Source organism: Girardinichthys multiradiatus, chromosome 11, assembly GCF_021462225.1.
Source record: "Girardinichthys multiradiatus isolate DD_20200921_A chromosome 11, DD_fGirMul_XY1, whole genome shotgun sequence".
Taxonomy (NCBI): domain Eukaryota; kingdom Metazoa; phylum Chordata; class Actinopteri; order Cyprinodontiformes; family Goodeidae; genus Girardinichthys; species Girardinichthys multiradiatus.
The window spans coordinates 7868933-7891489 of record NC_061804.1 but is presented as its reverse complement, the minus strand read 5'-3'; the positions used below and the strand labels follow the sequence as shown (position 1 = coordinate 7891489).

At 40.3% G+C, this 22557-nt stretch overlaps 1 protein-coding gene across 1 annotated transcript; it reads left to right on the top strand.

The window, feature by feature from the left end:
* dtx2 (deltex 2, E3 ubiquitin ligase) lies at positions 1 to 22151 on the top strand. Its single transcript, XM_047378966.1, has 9 exons — positions 1 to 588; positions 2241 to 2832; positions 4933 to 4991; positions 13191 to 13409; positions 17119 to 17186; positions 18145 to 18312; positions 18540 to 18701; positions 20133 to 20222; positions 20986 to 22151. Exons 1-9 carry the CDS (start codon positions 273 to 275, stop codon positions 21229 to 21231), a joined length of 1920 nt encoding a protein of 639 aa, XP_047234922.1. The 5' UTR covers positions 1 to 272; the 3' UTR covers positions 21232 to 22151.
* Positions 22152 to 22557: the final 406 nt, after the last annotated feature.

Below are 22557 nucleotides of genomic sequence, written 5' to 3'. Positions count from 1 at the left end.
CTATTTCCGACAGCCCGTGAAGGCAGCTGCTGAAGAGCAAGGATCCATGTTAACCGTATTGCTCGTGCTAAGCGCTTTGAATGCTTCAGCTTTGTCAACATGATCTTGAATGCTTATTCAGGTCGTGTTCCGTTTGATCCCCACCTTGTAACTTCTTCATAGGCGTGTTAAGACATTCCTAATGGAGTCCTTTAACGAGCCCAGCTAGCCTCGCTGCGGACATTGTTTTCCTCGTAGCCACAATCGACTAACCAGTCGTTGTGTTAGCGAACATGGCGATTGTGTCTGGCTCCTGTGCCAGGGTGAACGGCTCCAGAAACGGGCCATCGGTGTCTGCTACAGCAGGCTCTGGGTCAGTGGGGCAGTCTCAGCCCATGATAGCCGTGTGGGAGTGGCAGGACGACGTGGGCTGCTGGCGGCCGTACAGCGGCCAGGTGAGCGCCTACATCGAGCGCTGCCTGTCGCCGCGCGGCCACCGAGGAGGCGGAGGAACCGGCGCAACTAGCATCTGCCTCGGACAGTCGGACCCCAGCCTGTCGCCCTACCTCATCGACGTACCGAGCTTGAGGCAGTTCCGACAAGACACAGGTGAAATTCAACACTTTTGGACCTCTTTAGGCCTTTAATTTGTAGCAGCATTTAAGGCGGTGTCGCATGTCTATTCTAACAGGCCTGGACGGTTTAGCTACTTTACATTTCAGCTTTCCAATCAAAAATCATTCTATGGTTAATGTTTTAGGGTCTCACTGTTTTTATTATAATTTCATTATTGGCCTCATAGCTACTAAGACTCATAATGTTGAGTGTTTGCATGTTGTTTTGAACGGAGGTTTAGTTAAATGAAAAACAGGAAAATACTAATTAATAAAACATACTAGCGATGGAAGCTCGGTTTTAAAAAGAATGGGGAAAAAAGGGTTCTAATATTTGATAAGTAGGTTTGTATAAAAAATGTATAATGGAGAAACTATTTTATCTATTTAATTTCTGAAAATCAGAAAAACTTAAATACACCTCACCTCAAAAGACTTCATAGTGATGTAAATAAAATGTGAAAATAACTAAACAGAGATATTTACGTGCCTTTGCAAATCAAATGTAAAATGTAGCTCTTTTAGCACATGCAAATGGTTGTGGAAATCAAGATTCTTCATAAAATGAAGAACATCACTGATGATCCTGATCTTCATGATTGTTATACAGAAATACTGAGCGCTATAGGAGAGATTTCCTGACCACACGCATCACCATCTACAGCAACTCTTTGAAGAAACCTGTATGAATACAACTTTACGTTGGGATTAATGCAGTCATTTAAAATTTAATATTGTCCAGCTTTGGTTCTTTGTGCTTTTTTTTTTATATCTTCTAACATTGTCAGTAAGTGCTGACAAGCTTCCTACACCTCCTCACAAGCAACAGCCTTTAGCTTATAGATGTTTTATTGCTTCTCTACTGCATCTGCCTTCGTTAAATCCCATCAAAAAATGTTCAGTCTGATTTATATCTACCGACCAAGAAGCCCTTTCTAAGATTATCTTTTTCTCGCAGAGTTTCAGTTGACTTGGGTTCATTATCTTGCTAGAAAGTCCAATGATCACTGAGATTTAATTTGACAACAGAAGTCATTATGTTCCTCTTCTAAATGGGATTGTCTTTTATGGGAATCGATGATGCCAGTTACCTGATCAATATAGTCCCTTTTATTTTAGCTGAAAAACAGCCCCATGTTCTAGCCCACACTGTCATCCTCAATGCTTGAGGATGGATTATCATACTGGTCATAAACCTGGTCTTTTGCATGCCAGACATACCACTGGTCCAGTTTGGTTTCATCAGTCCATAGCATGGGCTCCCAAGGCCACTGGCGCCAAAGAAATAATCATTTTTTTTTTAAAAATCAAGGAAGTCATTCAAACAATAATCTTGCTGTCTGAAAAAATGTTGATTGTTTTAAAATCTTTATAGTTAATAAAGCTTTCCACCATTTTAGTATGTACTGAGACATGAAAGAAAATGGCCTGGTTTAGAAACACTGAAAAATGAAATAAAAAAATAAAATACTGCAAAAAATAGATTAAAAACTGCATATGGAAGGAAAAATTAAAAATGAACTATTACTAAGTCAATATTTAGAAATATGAATAAAACATTTTAAAGGGTTTGAGATTTTGGGGTGTTTTAGTATTGTATTTGTTCTGTGTTGTTGCTTGACTGAAAACGTTCCTCTTTATATATAGGAAAGACACGCTCCGTGCGCCGGTCCTTGTTTGCCCAGTCCTCTGGCCTCGGCAGTGGCGTTTACTGGGAATGGGCCAACGACGATGGAGGCTGGACTCCGTATGAGACCCGAACTTCGATCCTTTTGGAGCACAGCTATCAAGCTCGCCAAGGCACAGCGGACCTTGGCCCCCATGGATACAATTACATTGTGGATCTCACATCTCTGGCCCAGGTCAATAAATCAACGGGCTTCAGGCGGCAGGTTCGGCGGCAGTGTAACCTGCCCTATCCGCTGGCCTCCTCCGGGCCTCCAGCGGCCATCCCCTCGGGCGCCGCCTGCTCCTGCCAGCAGTGTTTGAGCAACAGCAGCACGGGACCTATGCCCAGCCGCTCACGACATTCCTTCTCTTCGAGTAGTCTGAATCGACCCAGCCTCCAAGGGACTGGGAGGGTTGCTGCTGCTCACCCGACTTCTGTCTACTCGCCGTACCCCAGAAGGCCCCTCTCTGTGGGGGGGATGTCTTGGGGAAGCTCTTGGCCTCCGCCGCCCTCTGTTAGTCATATGCCTGCACCTCATCTGAGCAGCTCATCAAGTGTTAATGGGTTAAGGTTGGTTTCTGGCATCTGGTTTGACACATTGGGGTGAATCACTTAGCTGACGGCTGACTCAATTAGCTGTAAGGAAAGGCGTTGACAAAGTCCATTACTCCCAACCTTGTTCCCTTCTCGTCTGTCTCCCTGCTGACCCGTCCTGTCTAACAGGAATGGGTGAAAATGGTCTGTAGCTTTAGTGATGTTTGTTCTGCCTCCATTCCTCAGAATCTTGACTGTCATCTGACCTCCCTTCCTTTTGTTTCTAAAGGCACAGAAAGCAGCGTGCAAAAGACAAACTGCTAACCTAATGAGTGTAATAAATATGCAGTTCATTTGAGGTCTAATTTTCTCCAACACAGAGTTTAATTTAGTCTCTTCTCGACCACAGGTTATTAATAATTGTGCAGTACAAAGTTGTGGATTTAATCCTGTGGGGTTAAACAGATCTCTCACTTTCTGCAGCTATTTCCCAAACAAATGTACATGGTTGGCTTTCACGGTGACTTGCAAGAACTACTCAAACCCCCTAAACTTTTTTTTTGACATCTTGTCACATTGCAGCTGCAGACTTCAGTCTATTTTGTGTGATAGAGCAACACAAAGTAGTGCATAAATGTAAGGTGGAATAAAAACGATGTATGGTTTTCAAAATGACCAATCTAAACAGTGCGGCATGCGTACATATTCATCTCCCTGTAGTTCAAAACCCCTAAATTAAGTCCAGTACAAACAACTGCCTTAAGAAGTCACCTAATTAGTATATGGAGTGAACCTGTGTGGCATTTTATCACAGTATAAAACAACTGTTTTGTGGGAAAAAAAATGTTGAACATTAGTTAAACAGCATCATGAAGACTAAGGAACACAGAGTGGTCACAGGAAATTAGGTTTTTGGCCTCCATGCAAAGGCTGTGTATGGTGAAAACTATCACCACACATTACCCTAAACTATCACTATCCCTTTTGTAAAAGATGGTGGTGGCAGCATCATGCTGTGGTGATGATTTTCATTTTTATTGAAACAATAGATGGAGCTCAACAAGGCACTCTTATAAATAAACAATGTTAGAGACTGGGGTTAGGAGTCACTTTCCAGCAGCAAACCAATCTAAACATGCAGTCAGAGCTACGGTGGAATGGTTTAAATCAAAGCATATTCATGTTACAATACTAAAGTCATTGTCCAGGCCTAATTTCAATCGAGAAAGTTGATGTTCAGATGCTCCAGACTCTCCAGTCTGACAGAGCCTGAGCAGTTTTTCAAAGAATGGATAAAGCTTTCAGCAACAAGATGTGCAAAGCTAGTAGAAACATACCCCAAAAGACAGCGAAATGTGGTTCTAAAAACAAATGCGGCTCATGTTTTTTAGATTTTTATTTGCAAAATGTGAAAACTGTGTTCTTATCCTTCCCTGTTACATTTATTCGCTGCTTTTCGCTGTTGTCACATAAAATCCCCAATTACTTTACAAATGTAGGATTTCCTAGTTTAAAAAAATGGAACAGAAATAACTCAACATTGATTCAGTTTGTTGATTAATAGAAAACAGAACAACCACTTTTATGGTTATAGAAAACTTAAGACCCCAGCTTATAAATTGTTTGCATTTTATGCAAACAATTGCATAATATATATTTTTTAGGATTTGAACTTTAAGGAACTTATTTCTAGCTTTTCGTCTTATTTTCTGCCATGATTAGTTTAAAAGGTGATCATACTTAAATGCTATGGATGCATTGGAATGTCTATTGCTCTTTTATTTTCCTTAAAAGCTGAAATGAACTGTAAACAGGTTTGTTCCCTGCATTTTCACTAATTTACAGACTGTTTAGTGATGCTCTCTTCTTGCACCATGCATACATGCAGCCATGTCTGTGGTAATCAGACCCAGGCATGAATAATCTGTCACTGACTTGTTTGAAGAGGGCATCTTAACTTCAATAACCTTGCAGGGTTTATTGATATTTACTGCACAAGAATTTTTGCCAATCCCTAGTTTATGACGTGTGTTTAAAAACTAAAATAGTTGCCAGTCTTTGTTTTGTACTTCCTCCCAGTTCCCTGGTGCTGTTTTTACTGATTGAATGTTTCTGTCTGTGTTTCCTGGCCTGCAGTGTTCCTTCCATCTCGGTGCAGCTGAATGGGTCCACCAGCGTGAGCTCTGCACTGGCAGGTAAACAGGTCACTAATCATCCATCCTCAGTTTCCTCTGCACAACATTTTACAGCTGGATGCAGGTTTTATGCCGGAGGTCGTTACCGAGTTGGTGCCACCACACTGCATTTGTCTTTGCCTGTTTAGGACAACCATTCTGTAAAAGAACAGGAAGCAGAGAGTCCAAAATTAAAAGTTCATGCTTATGCATGAAATCAGCTTCTCTACAGGCTTTTTCTTGATGTATATTTCCTCGTGTTTAATTTCAGATCTCGTCTTTCCATAACAGAGGTTCAGCCAAGTACAGTTTTTACATAAGCTGCATAAAATCTATATAACAGATTTTTGGGCTGCTAGTCACACTCATTTACCTGAAATCACATTTTTTTTCAATGAAAAACTAGAGATCCTTGACAGCTGAAGGTTTTGTATACATTTTGAATGTCTGGTAAGTTTTATTTATTTCTAACCACATTTAAAGTTTTACTTCTATAATTTCTATCAGCTAAACCTTTAGCTTCCAGGTGGGCCTGATAGGGGATGTTTTCCACCAAACCAGTTTCTGCTTTGCACCAGTTCTGTTTTTTTCACTACCTGAAGCACCAACTCAAGCTCTGTGAACCTGAGTACCAATTCATTAAGAACAGTTCATCCAGGTGCTGAAGGTCAGCACGTAGAAACCACCAACCTATGAAAAGTTGTCATGTTTACATTTATGTTTGATCTGCCTAATTTTAGACAAAAACTGTAAAAACATCGAGCTTCAGATTGAATAAAATGTTGGTTTATCTCTGGAATACCTCAAGCTCTCTGTCACTTCCTGCTGTTTAATTTAATTAGAGAAAGGTCAGTAAAGCAGGTGGCCAGTATCTTCCACCTTGTCACTATGATACATTAGCCATTTTGAATCAGTAACCAAGGGCCAGGCAGAATTTGTCCTGTCCACTTTGCATGTCCGTCAGCCATAAGCAGACTCTCCAGAAATCGCAAATAACATAAAAACCAGAAATATCTGTATACTATATGTATGTTTACCAGAAATATCTCCACCATAAGATTAAATCAGACTACTACTGCAGATAAAGAAATGATAAAACTCTGGTTCTAGGTTAAGAGTTTAAGCTCTATTTTTAATATTTTTTATCATACAGTCAATGTGGATAAATGAGTTGTTTTCTGCTGAATTTATAAACTCTGTCAGGCCCTCTAGCATCACCACCTGGTGTTAACAAATCCTGCTGGAAATGGCAGATGTAACTCATGCTTACAGCACATCAGAGATTAGAAGACCGACAGGTTGTCAGCTAGTGCTTCTAAATGCAGATTAAAACAGACGTATAACTTCCTTTTTTAAAGTGTGTTAATAAATACAGACCAGAAGGCAGGATTGCTGCTGGAAACTGTGCTTAGAAATTAGGCTGGTATCAAAACATTGGTTTGCGGGGGAAACAAGTACCCTGAGAGTTTCTACAGAATTATTTACCAAACGTTTACAGCGAGTAATGTTTGTTAGTGAGTTCATGTGGATCTCTAGCTGTGTTTTATGCATGTTCACTGAAACTGGTCTGGTGGACAAACCTTGCATTTTTGGATGATTTTCCCCTTCATGAGTTGCCAGCTACTTTTTGTTCTAAGCACTAAGTTTTCATCAAGTATATAAGATATTTCAATTCTTAATAAGAAGAGAGTATCTGCAGACTCACTGTGCGCAGCCTGAACAGCAAATATCTATAATGCATTTTCATGCTGCTCGTTTCCTAGTGTCAGCGCTATTCAGAATCATGTCAAGTCCAAATCTAGCCCCTCTATGTGGCGCTGAGATTGAGCTTTTTAAGGGGAACACACCTCAGGAGTTCAGTCATTTAGCAGAGTAAACTTGAGGCATTTAACAGAAAAACATAAACGTTCTGCATAATTAAACATGAGAAAGTATTTTCTATCACTTTGTTTTCACCTGCTGTGCACCTTTTTTAAATTTGGTGCTGAGCTGTGCCAAGTTGATAGAATCAGTGCAATCAGAGGTTGTTCGACCAGAACCTCAGGCAGGAGTACCGAACTGAGACTAAATTATTTAAAACAGAAGGTCACCCGTGCAGCGTTTTCTCCTAATGCACAGTTTTAGTACTCATCAGACTGTAATGAACATTAATATTAATAGACGCCAAACTTGACTCCGCTCATAGGTTTGTCAGGCACATAGACTGAATTCTAGTAACTCCTGCGGAGTCGCATGTAAATATTCAAAATCACATGTATGTATGAACACAGCTGCAGAAGCCCCTTCCTGTCCTGAAGGAACCATGATTCTTTCATTTCTTTTTTCATTGTTTTTTTTGTGTGTGATTTATTGCTGCAGTGTTTTTTCTCTCACCTTATGTGAGTAAAAGATGGGTGTTCAGCTAATACTGATGTACATGGATGCAGTAATCCCAAACGCCTGAAGATTTCTGAAATGATGCTACATGCCGGTCAAATGCTGACCTACAGGTGGCATCTGCTGGCTTGAACCAAACGAGGTTATGCATGGGTCGGGATGTGCATCCATGGAAACTAAAGATGCAAATTTATGAAACCTTATTTTTTAGTGCTTAAGGCTGGGGGCCAGCACAGGTGATTATTGCAGATGGAGACATTTATTTTTAATAATTAAAATTATTACAGACAAATTGAAATCTTCTTACAGTGGAAAATGTTCGGCAAAAAAAGTATTTGTCTTTTAATAATCAGGCTTTTTGGATTTGCTCTAATTTCATAGTAGATGGGACCAAACGCATACTTTGATGCACCTAAATTTGCTTTTATTTATGTACTAAACTTAGAACGAAGAGTGACCCAACCCCTGTTCTAATGCTGAGAAAAGGGTCCAAAAGAATTTAATGTTTTTCCCACAAAAGAAAATAATACTGAATGCTTAGTTTATTGTTGAGCAGGTTAAAAATATTGACAATATAATTTATTGGGGTTTTAGTTAAAAAAATGTATTTTCTTTGGCCTGTAAATACATTTGACTTGATATTTGCCCACGTGATAAAAAGCTTTGGCCACCACTGGCTTAAGGTGCTTTTTAACTTGCATCATTACTTTTTTTTGTGGTTTGTTCCAACATTAATGCATTATTTAATCTGTGATTACGTTATTTCCTTTTTATGTCTAATTGAACACGGTAATGTTAGAAAACCTAAACCTGTTTTAACCTAAAAGGGAAATAAAAAGCAGAGAATACTCGATAGAAGAGATTTCTTTAAAAGGACCCAGTGAAAGTCAGATTTACTTTTGTTTTTACTTCATGACATGCCACATCTTTATCTACTTTCATTTTTGACTTTTCTGTGACAGGGCAACGCTAGAAAACCTACAGCCTTAACACAAGCAACCCTACTCTTTAGAAAATTGCTTGTATTTCTGGCAGACTTGATGTCGTACATTTGATTCTAAAAACATAACCTTTTATAACTGTTCATTCTTGGAGCTTGTTCGGTTCGTTGTGACACTAAGTCTGTTACCAGACAGAAAAACTCAATCTACATCTGCACTAACTAGGACAGTTAAAACCTCCCGACAGCAAGTCATTAAATATGAGTTTAGATGCATGTGTGGGATGGAAACGGCAGTACAAACAAACAGGATCTGGTTATTGTTTTGTTCAGGTGGTTTAGGCGGGTTCTACATCAGCATTGTTTGGTTGATAAGAAAAAACAAATGGATGCTGATATTATTAAAAGAAATAAGTTTAGTTTTAAATCACAATTTTAAAGTAGGTCATGATTGTTTTTTAGCTGACAGTTTAGAATGAGATGGATCTCTGCAAGCTAGGACTGTTTAAGATGACGACAGCCAGTGCAGTTCAGCACGTCTGTCTCTGAATCAAAGCACACTTTAAATGTAAGCAAGCCTAAACCAGAAGAACATACGTTTCAAATAGACAGTAGCATATAGTGCTATACTTTGATAAAAAAAAGTTTTCTACTATTGGCATGACATCAGTTGCAGATAACATAATTGACATTTTGTGTTATGATTTAAAGTGGAACTAAACCCCAAATCAACTTTTTTTGGCAGATAAATTGGGCCTTAAGGGTGCTATCTTTATCTTATTGTGCAATTTGTTACATTTTCATGTAAACTTCAATTCTGAAATATTTGTCCTAAACCTGTCTTAGTGCTGCCCTCTTTCAGTTGAACGGTGGCTACTACGGTTGAATATTCCTATTGGTTCAAACGGTACAGCTTGGTAGATATTTACGTTACAGCCTGCGTAGCGAGTCAGGAGTCGGAACTGCGAGCATTGATCGTAGCATTTTATGCTTTATACCAGGGATCCCCAAACCCCAGACTCCGGTTCAAATCCGAACCCAGAGGGCGTTTTGTCTGGAACGCAAAGCATTTTCTTATTTACTATGTAGATATAGACATTTTATTCCTGCCGGCTTCTGCATCTGACTTTTGAACTGTCGCGACTGACAGCTATGTGGGTCAGCGATATTCTGGTCCACACTCCAAGCCAGCTGGTGGCGGTAGTGCACCTCATCGTTGTATGCCAACCGCCAGAAATTGACAAAGAAGTTATGTGGGACCCTTGAACGCAGGTTGCTAATGCCCCTCTTCCACTGGCTCATTTTAGGCGGCATGGCTCCGCTCCACTCGGTTTCCCTCTACTCGGTCCGGTACCAGTTGTGTTTCCACTGACCCATTGACGTCTGAAGCTATGGCAGCTGAAGGCCCGCCTCCAGCAGTCAGTGTAGTGCGCGGTCCCTTACAGCACAACAGCAAGCATACAAGTGTTCACTGCGAGTACAGTGGATTTTAGGAGAACACAAAAAGTCTTTCACTGACTGGGAAATGATCAAAGAGTGCATGGAAGCTGTGGGAGAAACACTTTTAGATGGAAAAGGAGAAAAAACGTAGGGAAAACGTTAAGCAAATTACCCTGCCTGCCACATGCTCAGCAAGGACAGTAGAACTGTTCTACCACAGACCCAGCTCAACTGTGCCATTCAAAGTGCCTTTTAATATTGGTATTTACATTAGATGCACTTTTCTGTTCAGATGATTTCATAAGCATATGAATAATTGATCAGAAGTTAAAAAACAAAAACTCCAGTGTTAATTAAATGCTAAATAAAAATGAAAGAAAATATTTTTGACAGTTGATTTGAAAAGTTTGGACCCCTAAGGGTTTGGATGACGGAGGTAGTGGACATCCTTCTATTTTAGTTGGGGACTCCTGCTTTATACCTTCGATCACATGCCTCACTGGAGAGATTATAAATCTACATGTAAATGTAAACTTTCTGAAAGTTTGTTGCTGCTTTCAATGTTTGCCGATGTTAGCAATGATCCACATTACCACTCAGAAACTGGACCCATTCAGTACTCCACTGCCTCGGCAGCACCGGCTTCAGGGATTTCGGGGTCAGTGCCTTGAACCAGTGGAGCGAGCTGATAAGGCTCAGACCCGCCGGGCTCCATGAAGCCTCTCTTATCCTCCAGTAATGAGGGGGGTGAAAAATCCTGCACCTCAAAGCTCTATTCATGACCAAATACCAACGTTGCTCTGCTCAGTCTTCATGTTTCAATATGTCAAATTAAGCTAGCTGCCCCTCTCCCTCGTCCTCCTGACCACACCTCGGATTAATCCCCTCTGCTTATACCCACGCACTTGGTACGGCCCTTAGTGTCCCTTGGCACCGTGCGCTTTGGTGGCATTTTTCAAAATGTCTCTGGGAGCTTTTATATCGGGTTTAGTTCCACTTTAGGTAGGCCTGCACCATATTAGGAACGAATTACTTTGCATGTTGACTTTCACCTATATTTCGCTCTATTTTGTTTTTTCCATCATTGCAATGTTCCTTCCACTCAACATTAAAATCAGCTGTGGGAAAAAAACAGCAGTAAAAGTCCACTGAAGAGTCCAGATATATTAGAGTTTTAATGTATAGGACCTGATATATTGTTACCGTATGTATATTGGAAAACATTGAATCCAAGCAGTTCTTTGTGATTATGAGTTTGCACACATTGAAATTGATACATTTTGAGGCAATAGTTTTTAGCAATATATTTGAACAAATTAAGAATCCCTTAGTTTTCACAAATAGCCTAAAGGTTTCAAGTTCCTCATACCAGCAAAGAGAAGGTGTTGCTGGTATGCATTTGCTCCGGGTGAACGATTCTCTTAAAACACACCAAAAAAAGAATTTACTAGTGTTTCTCTGCTTAAACACATTGTTGCACAACAGAAAACAATAAAAATGTATTGTAATTTAAAGTTCACTGTGTTATGTTCTATCCTCGTAAAACTCCATTTTCCCAAATATGTAAAGTTTCGACATACTTTATTTTTAATAATTAAAATTATTACAGACAAATTGAAATCTCACAGTGGAAAATGTTCGGTAAAAACAGTATTTGTCTTTTAATAATCAGGCTTTTTGGATTTGCTCTAATTTCATAGTAGATGGGACCAAACGCATACTTTGATGCACCTAAATTTGCTTTCATTTATGTACTAAACTTAGAACGAAGAGTGACCCAACCCCTGTTCTAATGCTGAGAAAAGGGTCCAAAAGAATTTAATATTTTTCCTACAAAAAAAAATAATACTGAATGCTTAGTTTATTGTTGAGCAGGTTAAAAATATTGACAATATAATTTATTGGGGTTTTAGTTCAAAAAATGTATTTTCTTTGGCCTGTAAATACATTTGACTTGATATTTGCCCACGTGCTGCAATCAGAGGACTGCCTGCGGGCAGTATCTGGGTGGATATCATAGTTCCAGTGCCGTGCCGTATTTCTGTCCTGTTGGATGATTCTTCACCAACATGCTAAAGCTCACAAGGAGGGGAGGAAACATTGTAATGAAGGAAAAGAGACCAACTGTAATTGACATCATTGCCAAAATGTTCAGGAAAAAGTATCGCCATTATGTTTTCCCGCTGTCCTCAACATCAGTATATTTCCTTTCAGACAAGTCATCAGTACATTTTTGATATTGACAAAATAGTATCAAAAATTTAAATATATCAACATAGATGTTAATAGGGGAAATTTGGCATTACAGTTGTGTTTGTCTGAAAGAAGAGTAAGAAATAATGCCTGCTGCTTATGTAACTCATATGAGGATATAAACTCGCATATTATAAGTAATACCAATTAGTGATAACTGATCATGCCTCTCTGGGCACGTCCCAACTGTGGAATATTTTAACCACTACGTAATGAAGTGCTGAGGGATAGCGGTAGGGTTGACACCAGGAAAGCACATGCTGATTGCCACTAGATGGCGCTTTATGTGACAGACTTCACTGAGAAATATTGTGTGGTTTTAATAACTCGTCACACTGTTTGTGGCTTATATGCTTAATTTTAATTTTTTTTCAGCTTTTTACGAACAAGTTTGCTCAGATGTCAGGCACAACCATAGTTCCTTCCCCTTTGCTGACCTGTGCATCCTGCCTGATTCTGTCTCTTCCAGCCGAGCTGTACCGGGCACTGGGCTCTGATACTTTTCAATTCTTTGACCTGCTGTAAACGTAACACAGTGCCCAGAGCTTCAAAATTACAGCATGGGCTTAGATGGTGTTATATCACCCCTTCCTGAAGCCTTGTTGAGTTTTTATAGAACACAAAAGTGCAACGGATATTTTAACTTTTATACAGTTACCTGTTTAGATTTAAGAGACATTTTTACAATCTGGAAAGACAATTTAAGGTGGAAAGTGTTCTCAGCAGGGATGTTTATCACCTTTGGGACTCCTTGGGTAATATTCTAATGGTTGGCTTGAATCAACAAACTACATAATATTTTTTGATAACAGGTCTGCCATCCTCTGGGAACAATGTAAGGTTTGCATCCATCTCCTTGGCATTGGGTTCAGAGAACAGCCTTGTTATTCCTGTTAGGAGCTTACTGCCGGCAAGCACACAGGGATGAGCGCTGCCTTCTTCCTCCTAATGGAGCACTTAGCTCTGTGTTTGTGTTGCACAGATGGCCCTGGTTTGTAGTTTAGCAGCTGCCGTAGACACGAAACCTGCGATTATTGTTGAAAGTTTGGTGTTTGACTTTCTGTGCATGAATGAGCGTCGCAGTGGAAGCATCAACCGCTGCTACATTACTCATTCTTTCGATTTGTTCCTGCACCTCTCACTTGCTCTCCACCTCTGCCCCATCCTGCCTCATCCCAACCCATTCCCACCCCACCTCACCCCCGCTCCAGGCATGGCCTCCATTTTGATGTCAGCAGTGGGAGTTGGCGTGCACTTCACCTCCGCCCCCCTCTCTCAGCAGCAGCCCCTGCAGCAGCAGCAGCATCAGCAGCAGCAGCAACCTGCTCCTTTCGCTCTTCCTCCTCCTCCTCCTCTCCTCCCCACAGCCAGCAGGCCCCACAGCAGCAGCAGCAGTACAGTTAGGAGAGCAAAGAGGCAGCACAGGAGAGGTAGCTACTTCGCTACGAGCCAAAATGCACCTCTTCATCACTACCATCCTCCACTGGTCCACTTATCTCCACAAGCTTCAGGAGCATTTCATTCCCGTATCATTGATTTGTTTTAATGTGTGCTTGCACTAATCTTCCTCATAGTTTGGTTTGTCATTTCATTGTGCAGTTTACATCAGTGTCGCTGCTTAAAAACACTTGCTTCACTTGTTGATTTGCTAATGTGATGCGTGGAAATGCCAGGTTTGGTAAAAGTGTCGTCCGGGTTGGTGGTCTTCCTTTTTATTATCAGCAACATACATGAGCTTTGATTCAGCAGCAACTGCTGGTTTTGTCTCCAGAGTCGATCGGGTTGCTTTTTTTTTTTTTTTTAAGCTTTCTTTCATCCTCTGAAATTCTGATGCTTTCCCCCCTATCTAGTGACATACAGTGCCTTTCAAAAGTTTACAAACCCCTTTTAATACGTTCCCGGTGCAAACACAAACTTCAATGTATTATCAGTAATTTATCGATAGACCAGCACAAAGTTGCACACAACTAAAGTGGAATAAACAAACTTTTGGGGCTACAAGCAAAACACTATGTGGCAGAAAATTAATACTGCACATCCCCTACAAACATATCATGGTAAAGTATGGAAGTGGCATCATTTTGTGGCATTCCTTTTTTTTTTTTTGCAGCAATAGGGAAGCTGGTCAGAGATAACAGAAATATGGACAAATAACAGGACAATCTTGGAAGAAAGACCTGTTATAGGATCCAGATCTTTAATGGGGAACAGGGCAGAGACAGCGCTACAGTCTCTGCAGTTTAGATCACACCACATTCATGTGTTACAATGGCCCAGACAAAGGCAGGGCATAAATCCTATTAAAAGCATGTGGCAGGGCTTAAACGTTAATGTCCAGACTTTCTTCATCCAGTCTGAGCTTGAGCTAATTTGCAAAGAAGAATGGGCAGACATTTCGGTCTCTAGACGTAGGTGAAGAAAGACCTCAAAAGTAGCTGTAAATGCAGCCAAAAGTGATTCTAGAAAATATTGAGTCTAGGGATCAAATTACAGATGTGCACCACACTTTTCAGATTTGAATTTGTTTTGTGGGAGAAAGCCCCGTCTTTCACTTCACAATTATGCACTACTTTGTAGTAGATCAAAGTAACATCTATTGACGTTTGTGGCTGTAACGTGACAATTTCAACAGCTTAAAGGGGTGTGAAAACTTTTACATAGCACTGTAGCTATTAAGTATAAAGAGAAGAAAAAATGTCAACATTAAGAATTTCGCCAAAAAGGAGCAGCTTTGAGTGGAGAAGACAGGAATAGTTGTCATAGTTTGGACTTTATGAATTTTCTGAAACAGGATTAAATACACTCAACAAAAAGATAAGGAGCTTTTAAGAAGTTCGAATGGCACTGAAACTAAAACAGATTTAGTTTATCAACACATTGTTACTGTAACATGTTGATACTGAACATCACTGATCTGCAGCAACTCCAGATCTACAGTGACGAACCCCAGAAACCTAGGAGTTCATGGCACAACCTGTTCTGCCTTACCTGTCTAAAGAAAGGACGAGCAGCAGGTGTTCAGATTTATCAAGCAACAGGTTCCACTAAGCTGCAGACATTCAAAGCAGCTGCTATAGAGCTGCTGCATTTAATGATCTCCGTTAGTGTGAATCATTTTGTTGAGATTCTTTATTTAAAATAGGTTAACCAGCTCACATGAGGGCAGCATGCAGGGTTGGGCGATTATGACCACAGATGGTGAATGAATAGAACGTGTCAACAAGCTGCTGAAGCAGAGATTACATGAAATCATCTATATGCCCACATCTATGCTGTTATGCACTCATCCATTTTCCTCCTGCTTCCAAGATTCCTTTGCAGTCTTCAAAAGTATCACATTTTGTTTCAGTGTGGGGAAATAAAAATTGAGGATGGATAAAAGTTCAACTTCCCAGGTGTTATTTCTTTATCTAAAGGCTAAAAAATCTGAATGCTGATAAATATAATTAATATAAATATAGAAAATAAGCTTCATTTTTGGTCTCTAGAGGCCTCAACTTTGGGATTTTAAACTGGATCCATGGTTCATAAATGCTAAACATGGAAGCCTTGAAATTCATGTTTTGGGAATTGTGTAAACTAAAGGTTTTATTGACTAAAAAACTGATTTAAGAAATCTGTATTTAAACTGTGTTAATTCAGTCCAGATCTAAATATTATAGATTTTAACTGATTTAAATTTGTCCAGGCTGAATGAGAAGCTAGCTTCAGCACCATTTTATGATTTGTTGAAGAAAAAAACTGCTGGGCTACTGTTTTGGACTCAACAGTTGATAATCCCACAGAGACTGATGGGAAAAATCAGGAACATTTAGTCTGGGAAAGAAGGAACATTGGTGCTCTTTAGCTTTTATAAACTATTTGTTAAGTAACCAGAGAGCACTTTAGCCCAGTACTTCAATATACTGCTAGAGATTCACCAGTCAGTCAGTTTTTTCTTGATGGTTGCTGATCTGATCGCGGACATGCGCGTCAAATACTAAAAACTTGTTTATTCCCATTTAATGCTTCGAAACTAACCCATAATTTTGGGTCTATGATTGCATCAATCAATGGGACTGCAATGTACTTTCATGCACTTTTCTAAATTTAATACAAATCAGTTAACAGTCTGGAATATACTGTACGCTTTAAAGCATAAATGAGGATAATCTTGTTTATTTTCGTCTACATCAGGGGTGCCCAGGTCCAGCCCTGTAGAGCTACATCCCGCAACTCCAGTCGGTCTGAATAAAATTAAATGTCTCATTGTCAGGCCTCTGCAGAGCTGAATGACCGAAAGCTAATAAGGGAATTCAACTATTTGATTAAGGTGTGTTGAGGATGCATCTAAAAGTCGTGGGACGGTAGAACTTAAGGTATAACCTTGGGTACCCCTGATCTGTGTGCAAACCGATTAAAAATGTGCTCAAGGTTTTTATGTAGGCAAGTTATGCCGTCAGTATACTATAAAAGAAAAATGTGATAGAACATTTTTGCTAATCGCTCACCTCTAGCTGCACTGTATTAGGAAAATATGTGATTGCATTAAGAATATTAGTTAGCCCATATTTTCCTCACTGCTATTTTATCTTTTTGTTCAAGCATTATGAAATGTCCTGCATTGCATGAGCTTTGGCATCTCTGCTGCTTTCATCTGAATCTGGTGTTTAAGGCTAAGTCCAGCTCACTGGTCAGATGTATTATTGGTGTGCACAGTGCGAATGCATAGTACTTAGCATATCCTGCCAGATATCCGAGTCCTCAGAGATGATCTATTGCACTATTGCCTGGTTTTCTAAAGTTAAACTGCACCAAACTGCCTTTCCTTATAGTTTAGGTAAAAAGATGGAGCTGACTTGATGGAGGAAAGTTGAACGTCACCTTGAGCATTGTTTCTGAAATGCTCTCATGAATGTTTTATATTACCTGTGGTTCATGTTTGTCTCCATCTTGCTGCTCATCACCACATTGTTCATCCTGTCGTCATATGGTCTGTTTTTCTCACCAATTTGCATGTAGAAATGAATTTATCATGTTTTCTCCCATGGGAATTATCATTAGGTAATTCAGCAGGTGTAAAATACTTTTTGTGAGGCAGTTTACTGAAGTTTTAGTTTCTGGCTCATTCTTTACGTCATGTTTTTGTCCCTCCGTCAGCGTCAGCTCAGAGATCCGAGGACGTGATTCAGCGCTACATGGAGGTGGTGGCAGAAGTGCCAGAGGAGGTAAAGGTTTCCTATATTTCCTCTAGCCGTCAATTTCCTGATTTAAGAACAATCAAAGAAGCTTTTGACAAACACGACTGACTAAACAGAAAGTTATTACCCTGCATTCGTATCAACTGATATACTGTCATGGCCAAAGGTTTGTAGCTTTGTTTAATTTAACGTGTGTTTGAGATGCACTTTAAAAATATTTAATTTATTTCATATGATTTTTTTTGGGTTAATACTAGGGCAGAAACAATTAATCAGATTAATTGTGATTAATGGATTATTGAAATAATCGTCAACTAATTTAGTAATGGAATAACCGTTAACTGGAGTATACAGACTCTGAAACATGGCATTTGGTGAAAGAACAACCCACTCAGAGCAGTAATTAGGCCAAAATTGTACAACAAATATATACATTTTGCATTTAGGATGAAAAACCCTCTTTGTAAATATGCTCTAACCAGAACCAGAACCAGTAGCATAGTTTTAGCTTCACCTGGTTGAAATTCTGTAGAAATCTCCTATTAAGCATCATTTGCTATCGGATTATTAATAAATTAATTGAAAAAACAGTCGACAGATATGGTCGCGCGCTTAACCCCTACACCATCAGCGTCGCGCCATGGGAGGCCTTTTTGATGCAAAGTTGTTCAAATAAAAAGACAATGAATTCAAGTGTTTAGAGCAATCAGAGAAAGACTTCAGCTGGAGAGTTTCACAGTTTTATCTGTGCTTATCATATGGAAATGAAGTTCATCCCTTTTGGCAAAAGCAGAGTGAAAAGAGGTGGTTGTTTTAGATTCATAAGCTCGCAGTTTATTTAGTTTTTTAGAAGGAATTGGTTTGCAGTGATCTGAAGACATGTAAATGGTATTGCTAAAACCTTTGTCCATGACTGTAGTCCTAACATAAAGGGAATATTTTTGGATTCTGTTTTCCTAACTGCATAGCTCTATATCCCGTTCAGGACTGCATCATCTGCATGGATCAGCTGTCCAATCCGTCCAGCTACGAGATGCCGTCCTCAGAGGAGGCAGGCCAGAGCATCCCGCCAGAGACTGTGGGGAAATTCATCAAATGCGGACACACCCTGCACATGCTCTGCATGCTGGCCATGTACAACAATGGAACAAAGGTACAGAGCAGCTCAGACTTGTCCCTCTGTGGAGAATCCTGAACTGGTCCTGTAATCCTGCGAGTGCCAAATTACTACATATTTCAGGCAACATCAAATAAAAATGTTTATAACTGAACAGTAATTTAATCATTTGATTGCTGTCCGTACGCTGGAACAAAAGCTGACTGATCAGTGTTGTTTAGACTGATGAGTTCAGTTTACCAGGATCCATGTCTTCCCTGCAGGACGGCAGCTTGCAGTGTCCGTCCTGCAAAACGATCTACGGAGAGAAGACCGGCACGCAGCCCAAAGGCAAGATGGAAATTTACAGCGTTGCTCAGTCGCTGCCCGGACACCCAGACTGTGGCACCATTCAGATCATCTACAGCATCCCACCTGGGATACAGGTGCGGCAGCCCCATTCACCTTACTTTACTGCTGTGTCTCATATAGATTGATTACATGCAAGCCCACAACTAATTAAAACACAAAATCCAGCTTCTCAGAAACATGAAAATTGCATAAAACCAATGTAAGCAGGATTTTAACACAGGAAAGTTTACCTACTATAAAGTATGTCCACCTACTGTACAGCAGTGGTCAAGCACACAAACGGAACCAGATGGATGCTTTGGGTTTTTCCAAAATAATTTTTTACAATCAGTACCACAGAAACATAATATTTTTTAATTCTGTGGCCCAGTACTAAACAACCCACAGACCGGTACCGGTCAGCAGCTCGGTGGATGGGAACCTCAAAACTTGGCCTGGGCTGCTTTTGCATGAATTACTGCATCAGTGCGGCATGGCATGGAGGCTATAAGCTTGTTGTTCTCCTGAGGTGTTCAGGAAGCCCAAATTGCTTTGATAGCAACCTTCAGGTCATCTGCATTGTTGGTTCTGGTGTCTCTCATAGCTTGTCAGTAAAAGGAAGCAGGAAGTAATCTATAACTTTTTGGTTCATGACTGCGCTGACTTTTGACTTGATAAACGGTGTGGACCAGTACCAGAATCATCACTGATTGTGGAAACACACCGGACCTCAACAAGTTTGGATTATGTGTCTCTCCACTCTTCTTCTATACTCCAAGACTTTGATTTTCAAATTAAATGAAAACTTTACTTTATAAGCTTTTCCTACCACTCTTTTCCCTCCACTCAACTTTCCATCCATATGGTTGGCTACAGCCCCCATATCGGGAAGATTTCTGTATTAAAAATTATCTTTTTATTGGGCTGGATTTTCAGAGAAACTAGATTTTGGGTTTTTATCAGTTAAATTTATTTGTTCACTTATTTTATTCCATCAGTCAATCTATGGGAAACTTGGTTGAAATAGCGGCCAGTACAGCCAATATGGATTGGATTGTAAAGTCAATCTAAAGATGAAACCAAGATCAAATAAAACATACAAGTACTAAAGTAGAACACCCAGTATCAGGTGAATTTGTGGTGCAAAATTAGTAAATAAAGGCATGAACAAAGCAGTCTCAGGTTAATATGTGTTAATATAAGAAGTCTTTCCGTAATAAAGCAGATGTAAAGAAACTTAATTGGAAGTAAGGCTGCAGTCTGGTTTGTAGTTTTCTAAAGTAAATTTGAAGACTGATTGATGTTTTTTCCCACCATCTCTCTGTTTATGGTCCACATCCTCCTTTCTCAGCATGTTGGGGAAAAGCTAAAGGGTTTCCAGTGAACCACTGAAAGCCCCCTTGATCTAATGTGTTATAAAACTAAATATAATTTGGGTAATTAGCTGTTAGGTAATTAGATAATTGTGTCATTCCAACTCCTTTTGATTTTAAACTAAGATTGCTCAGTTTGTTTGCCTTTTTCAGGGCCCGGAGCATCCCAACCCAGGACAGCCGTACACCTGCAGGGGCTTCCCTCGCTTCTGTTTCCTTCCCGACAACGACAAGGGCAGAAAGGTAGAAAAAAGAAGTCGGCTTTACGCTGGGATTAAATCTTAGATCATAAACGTTACAGGCTGCTTAAACTAGTTGTTCTACCAAATACTTAGGAAAGGTGTGTAAACCTCTGACTGAAGTTTTTAGGTAATCGGACACTAAAGTTAAATACGCACAGTTTAATTAATAGGCTTGTTTTTATAAGCTTACTGTAACATAAAATGTTAAGTTTCATCCTGGTTCAAAATAACTAAAAAGCTTTCCATCTCGGGCCGGCAGTTGGTAGCACTGTTGCCTTGCAGCAAGAAGGTCCTGGGTTCCATTCCCGGCCGGGGTCTTTCTGCATGTTTGCATGTTCTCCCCATGCACCGGGTACTCTGGTTTCCTCCCACAGTCCAAAGACATTAATTGGTCTCTCTAAATTGCCCTTAGGTGTGTGAATGATTGAAGTGTGTGCATGGTTGTTTGTTGCCCTGCGATGGACTGGCGACCTGTCCAGGGGGTACCCTGCCTCCTGCCCATAGACTGCTAGAGGTAGGCACCAGCTTCTCCGCGACTCACTATGGAAGAAGCGGTATAGTTGTATAGAACGTGACTGGCTTTCTATCTCAAATGTGGAGTTGTTAATATTATGGGATTGAGCATCACTATGAGAATTTAAAGTTGTTTAGCTACAACTTTCCTGGTCACCATGTTAATGGTGCACATTAATGTAATCAGTCTGTTGACCCAACATCACTCAATGGTAATAAGACTTGACCTTTGCCTCTCCGCTCGTCATCAGGTCCTGGAGCTGCTGAAGGTGGCGTGGATGCGGCGCCTCATCTTCACTGTGGGGACGTCCAGCACCACTGGGGAGCAGGACACGGTGGTGTGGAACGGCATCCACCACAAAACCGAGATGATGTCCAACCTTTCGGGCCACGGCTACCCTGACCCCAACTACCTGGAGAACGTCCTGTCTGAGCTGGCCTCGCAGGGCGTGACAGAGGACTGCCTCAAACCTCCGGGAGGCAGCTGCAGCAGTTAGGTCACAGATGGCAGCTCCATGCATTTCCACTCCACTGCAAACCTCCAGTTCAGCCCTCAGAATCTAGTGGGTTTCCAGCGGTGGGGCAGGGGGGTAAAAACAATCTCTGCAAAGATTTGCCTGGTTCATACGCTGCTGCATTTCTGTGCGTCACAAGACCAAACTTGAAAATATGAGGAGGAGAGGGGGGGGGGGATCCAGGCCCATCTCAGTGTGCCTACTCAGTCAAACCTCCCAACGCACTGGCAAACTAGTGATTCTTATTTTTCCGGTTCCAGCCGCCTCAGTATACTCGTGGACAAGTGGAGCTCACTCTGGGAATGAAAATCTCGTGAAGTACTTTAGCTCTGACATGGTTTTTTTTTCCCCTGTTACAGGCCAGTTATCAAACTGGGAACAGTCAAATGTTTCATCTGAAACAACACTAAACTTCAAGTAGCAACCTCAGTATAATAAACAGATTTGATGAGAAGAGGCAATACTTCACAATTGTAAATAAAAATATAAATGCATCAAAAATATGAAAAAAATGCCATAAAGTTGACTTTTTTCATTATTATTTAGCTATCTTCTATTTAAGCCTTTAAACTGGGGGCATTCTGCAGCTGTTTGTCATTTCATGTATGTGAGAGAGAATGGCCCCATGAACTCAGCTATTTTATCACCTCTGAGACAAAAGAATAAAAAAAATCTCTAGTTAGGAAGATTTGACAGTGTGACAATCAAAGTCTTCAAACTCTGTCTTGATTAAAACGAGTCTAGCAAAGCTGCAGCGGACACGTCCATGTTCCCTCGAGGTGCAACCTCCTGTATTCACACATTATTCTGCTCACAGTACCGCAGCTCAGCCTTGGTGTGTGTACAACTTTAAAAATGAAAACAAAAAAAGATCTGCAATAAAGAAGTGATGCAAAATAAAACCTTGACTGTTTTGAATGTGATTTGTTTTTTTAATATACAACCTTTTCACAAAAACACCTAAAAAATGCTGTGCAGATGATTGAACCTTTACACTGAAAACATTACAGATATCCTATTCTTATGTGTCAGAAAGGAGGGTCGAGAAGAGCATCACATCATCAGCATTCAGTTGCACCTAAAACATTCAACCCCCAACAAATCGGGTTCAGGCATTTTAACTAGCAAAATGAAATTAATATTACATGGAGTTGATCCAGATTAAAATCTAAATCCTACTTTCAATGACTGTTGAAAGTAAGGTTACATTGCATGTTAGAGAGGAGACCAAATCAAGTAGTTCAAAACTTTAACCCATGAAGCACCAACATAACGGTTTGTTACACTTTTTGCCCTCAAGCCCAAACT

Bases quoted from the DNA above. Each gene is read 5' to 3' on its own strand.
- dtx2 (XM_047378966.1), top strand. From the start codon at position 273: ATGGCGATTGTGTCTGGCTCCTGTGCCAGGGTGAACGGCTCCAGAAAC. The intron at 589-2,240 runs GTGAAATTCAAC...CTTTATATATAG, and splicing joins GCAGTTCCGACAAGACACAG to GAAAGACACGCTCCGTGCGC. The intron at 2,833-4,932 runs GTTGGTTTCTGG...CCTGGCCTGCAG, and splicing joins TCAAGTGTTAATGGGTTAAG to TGTTCCTTCCATCTCGGTGC.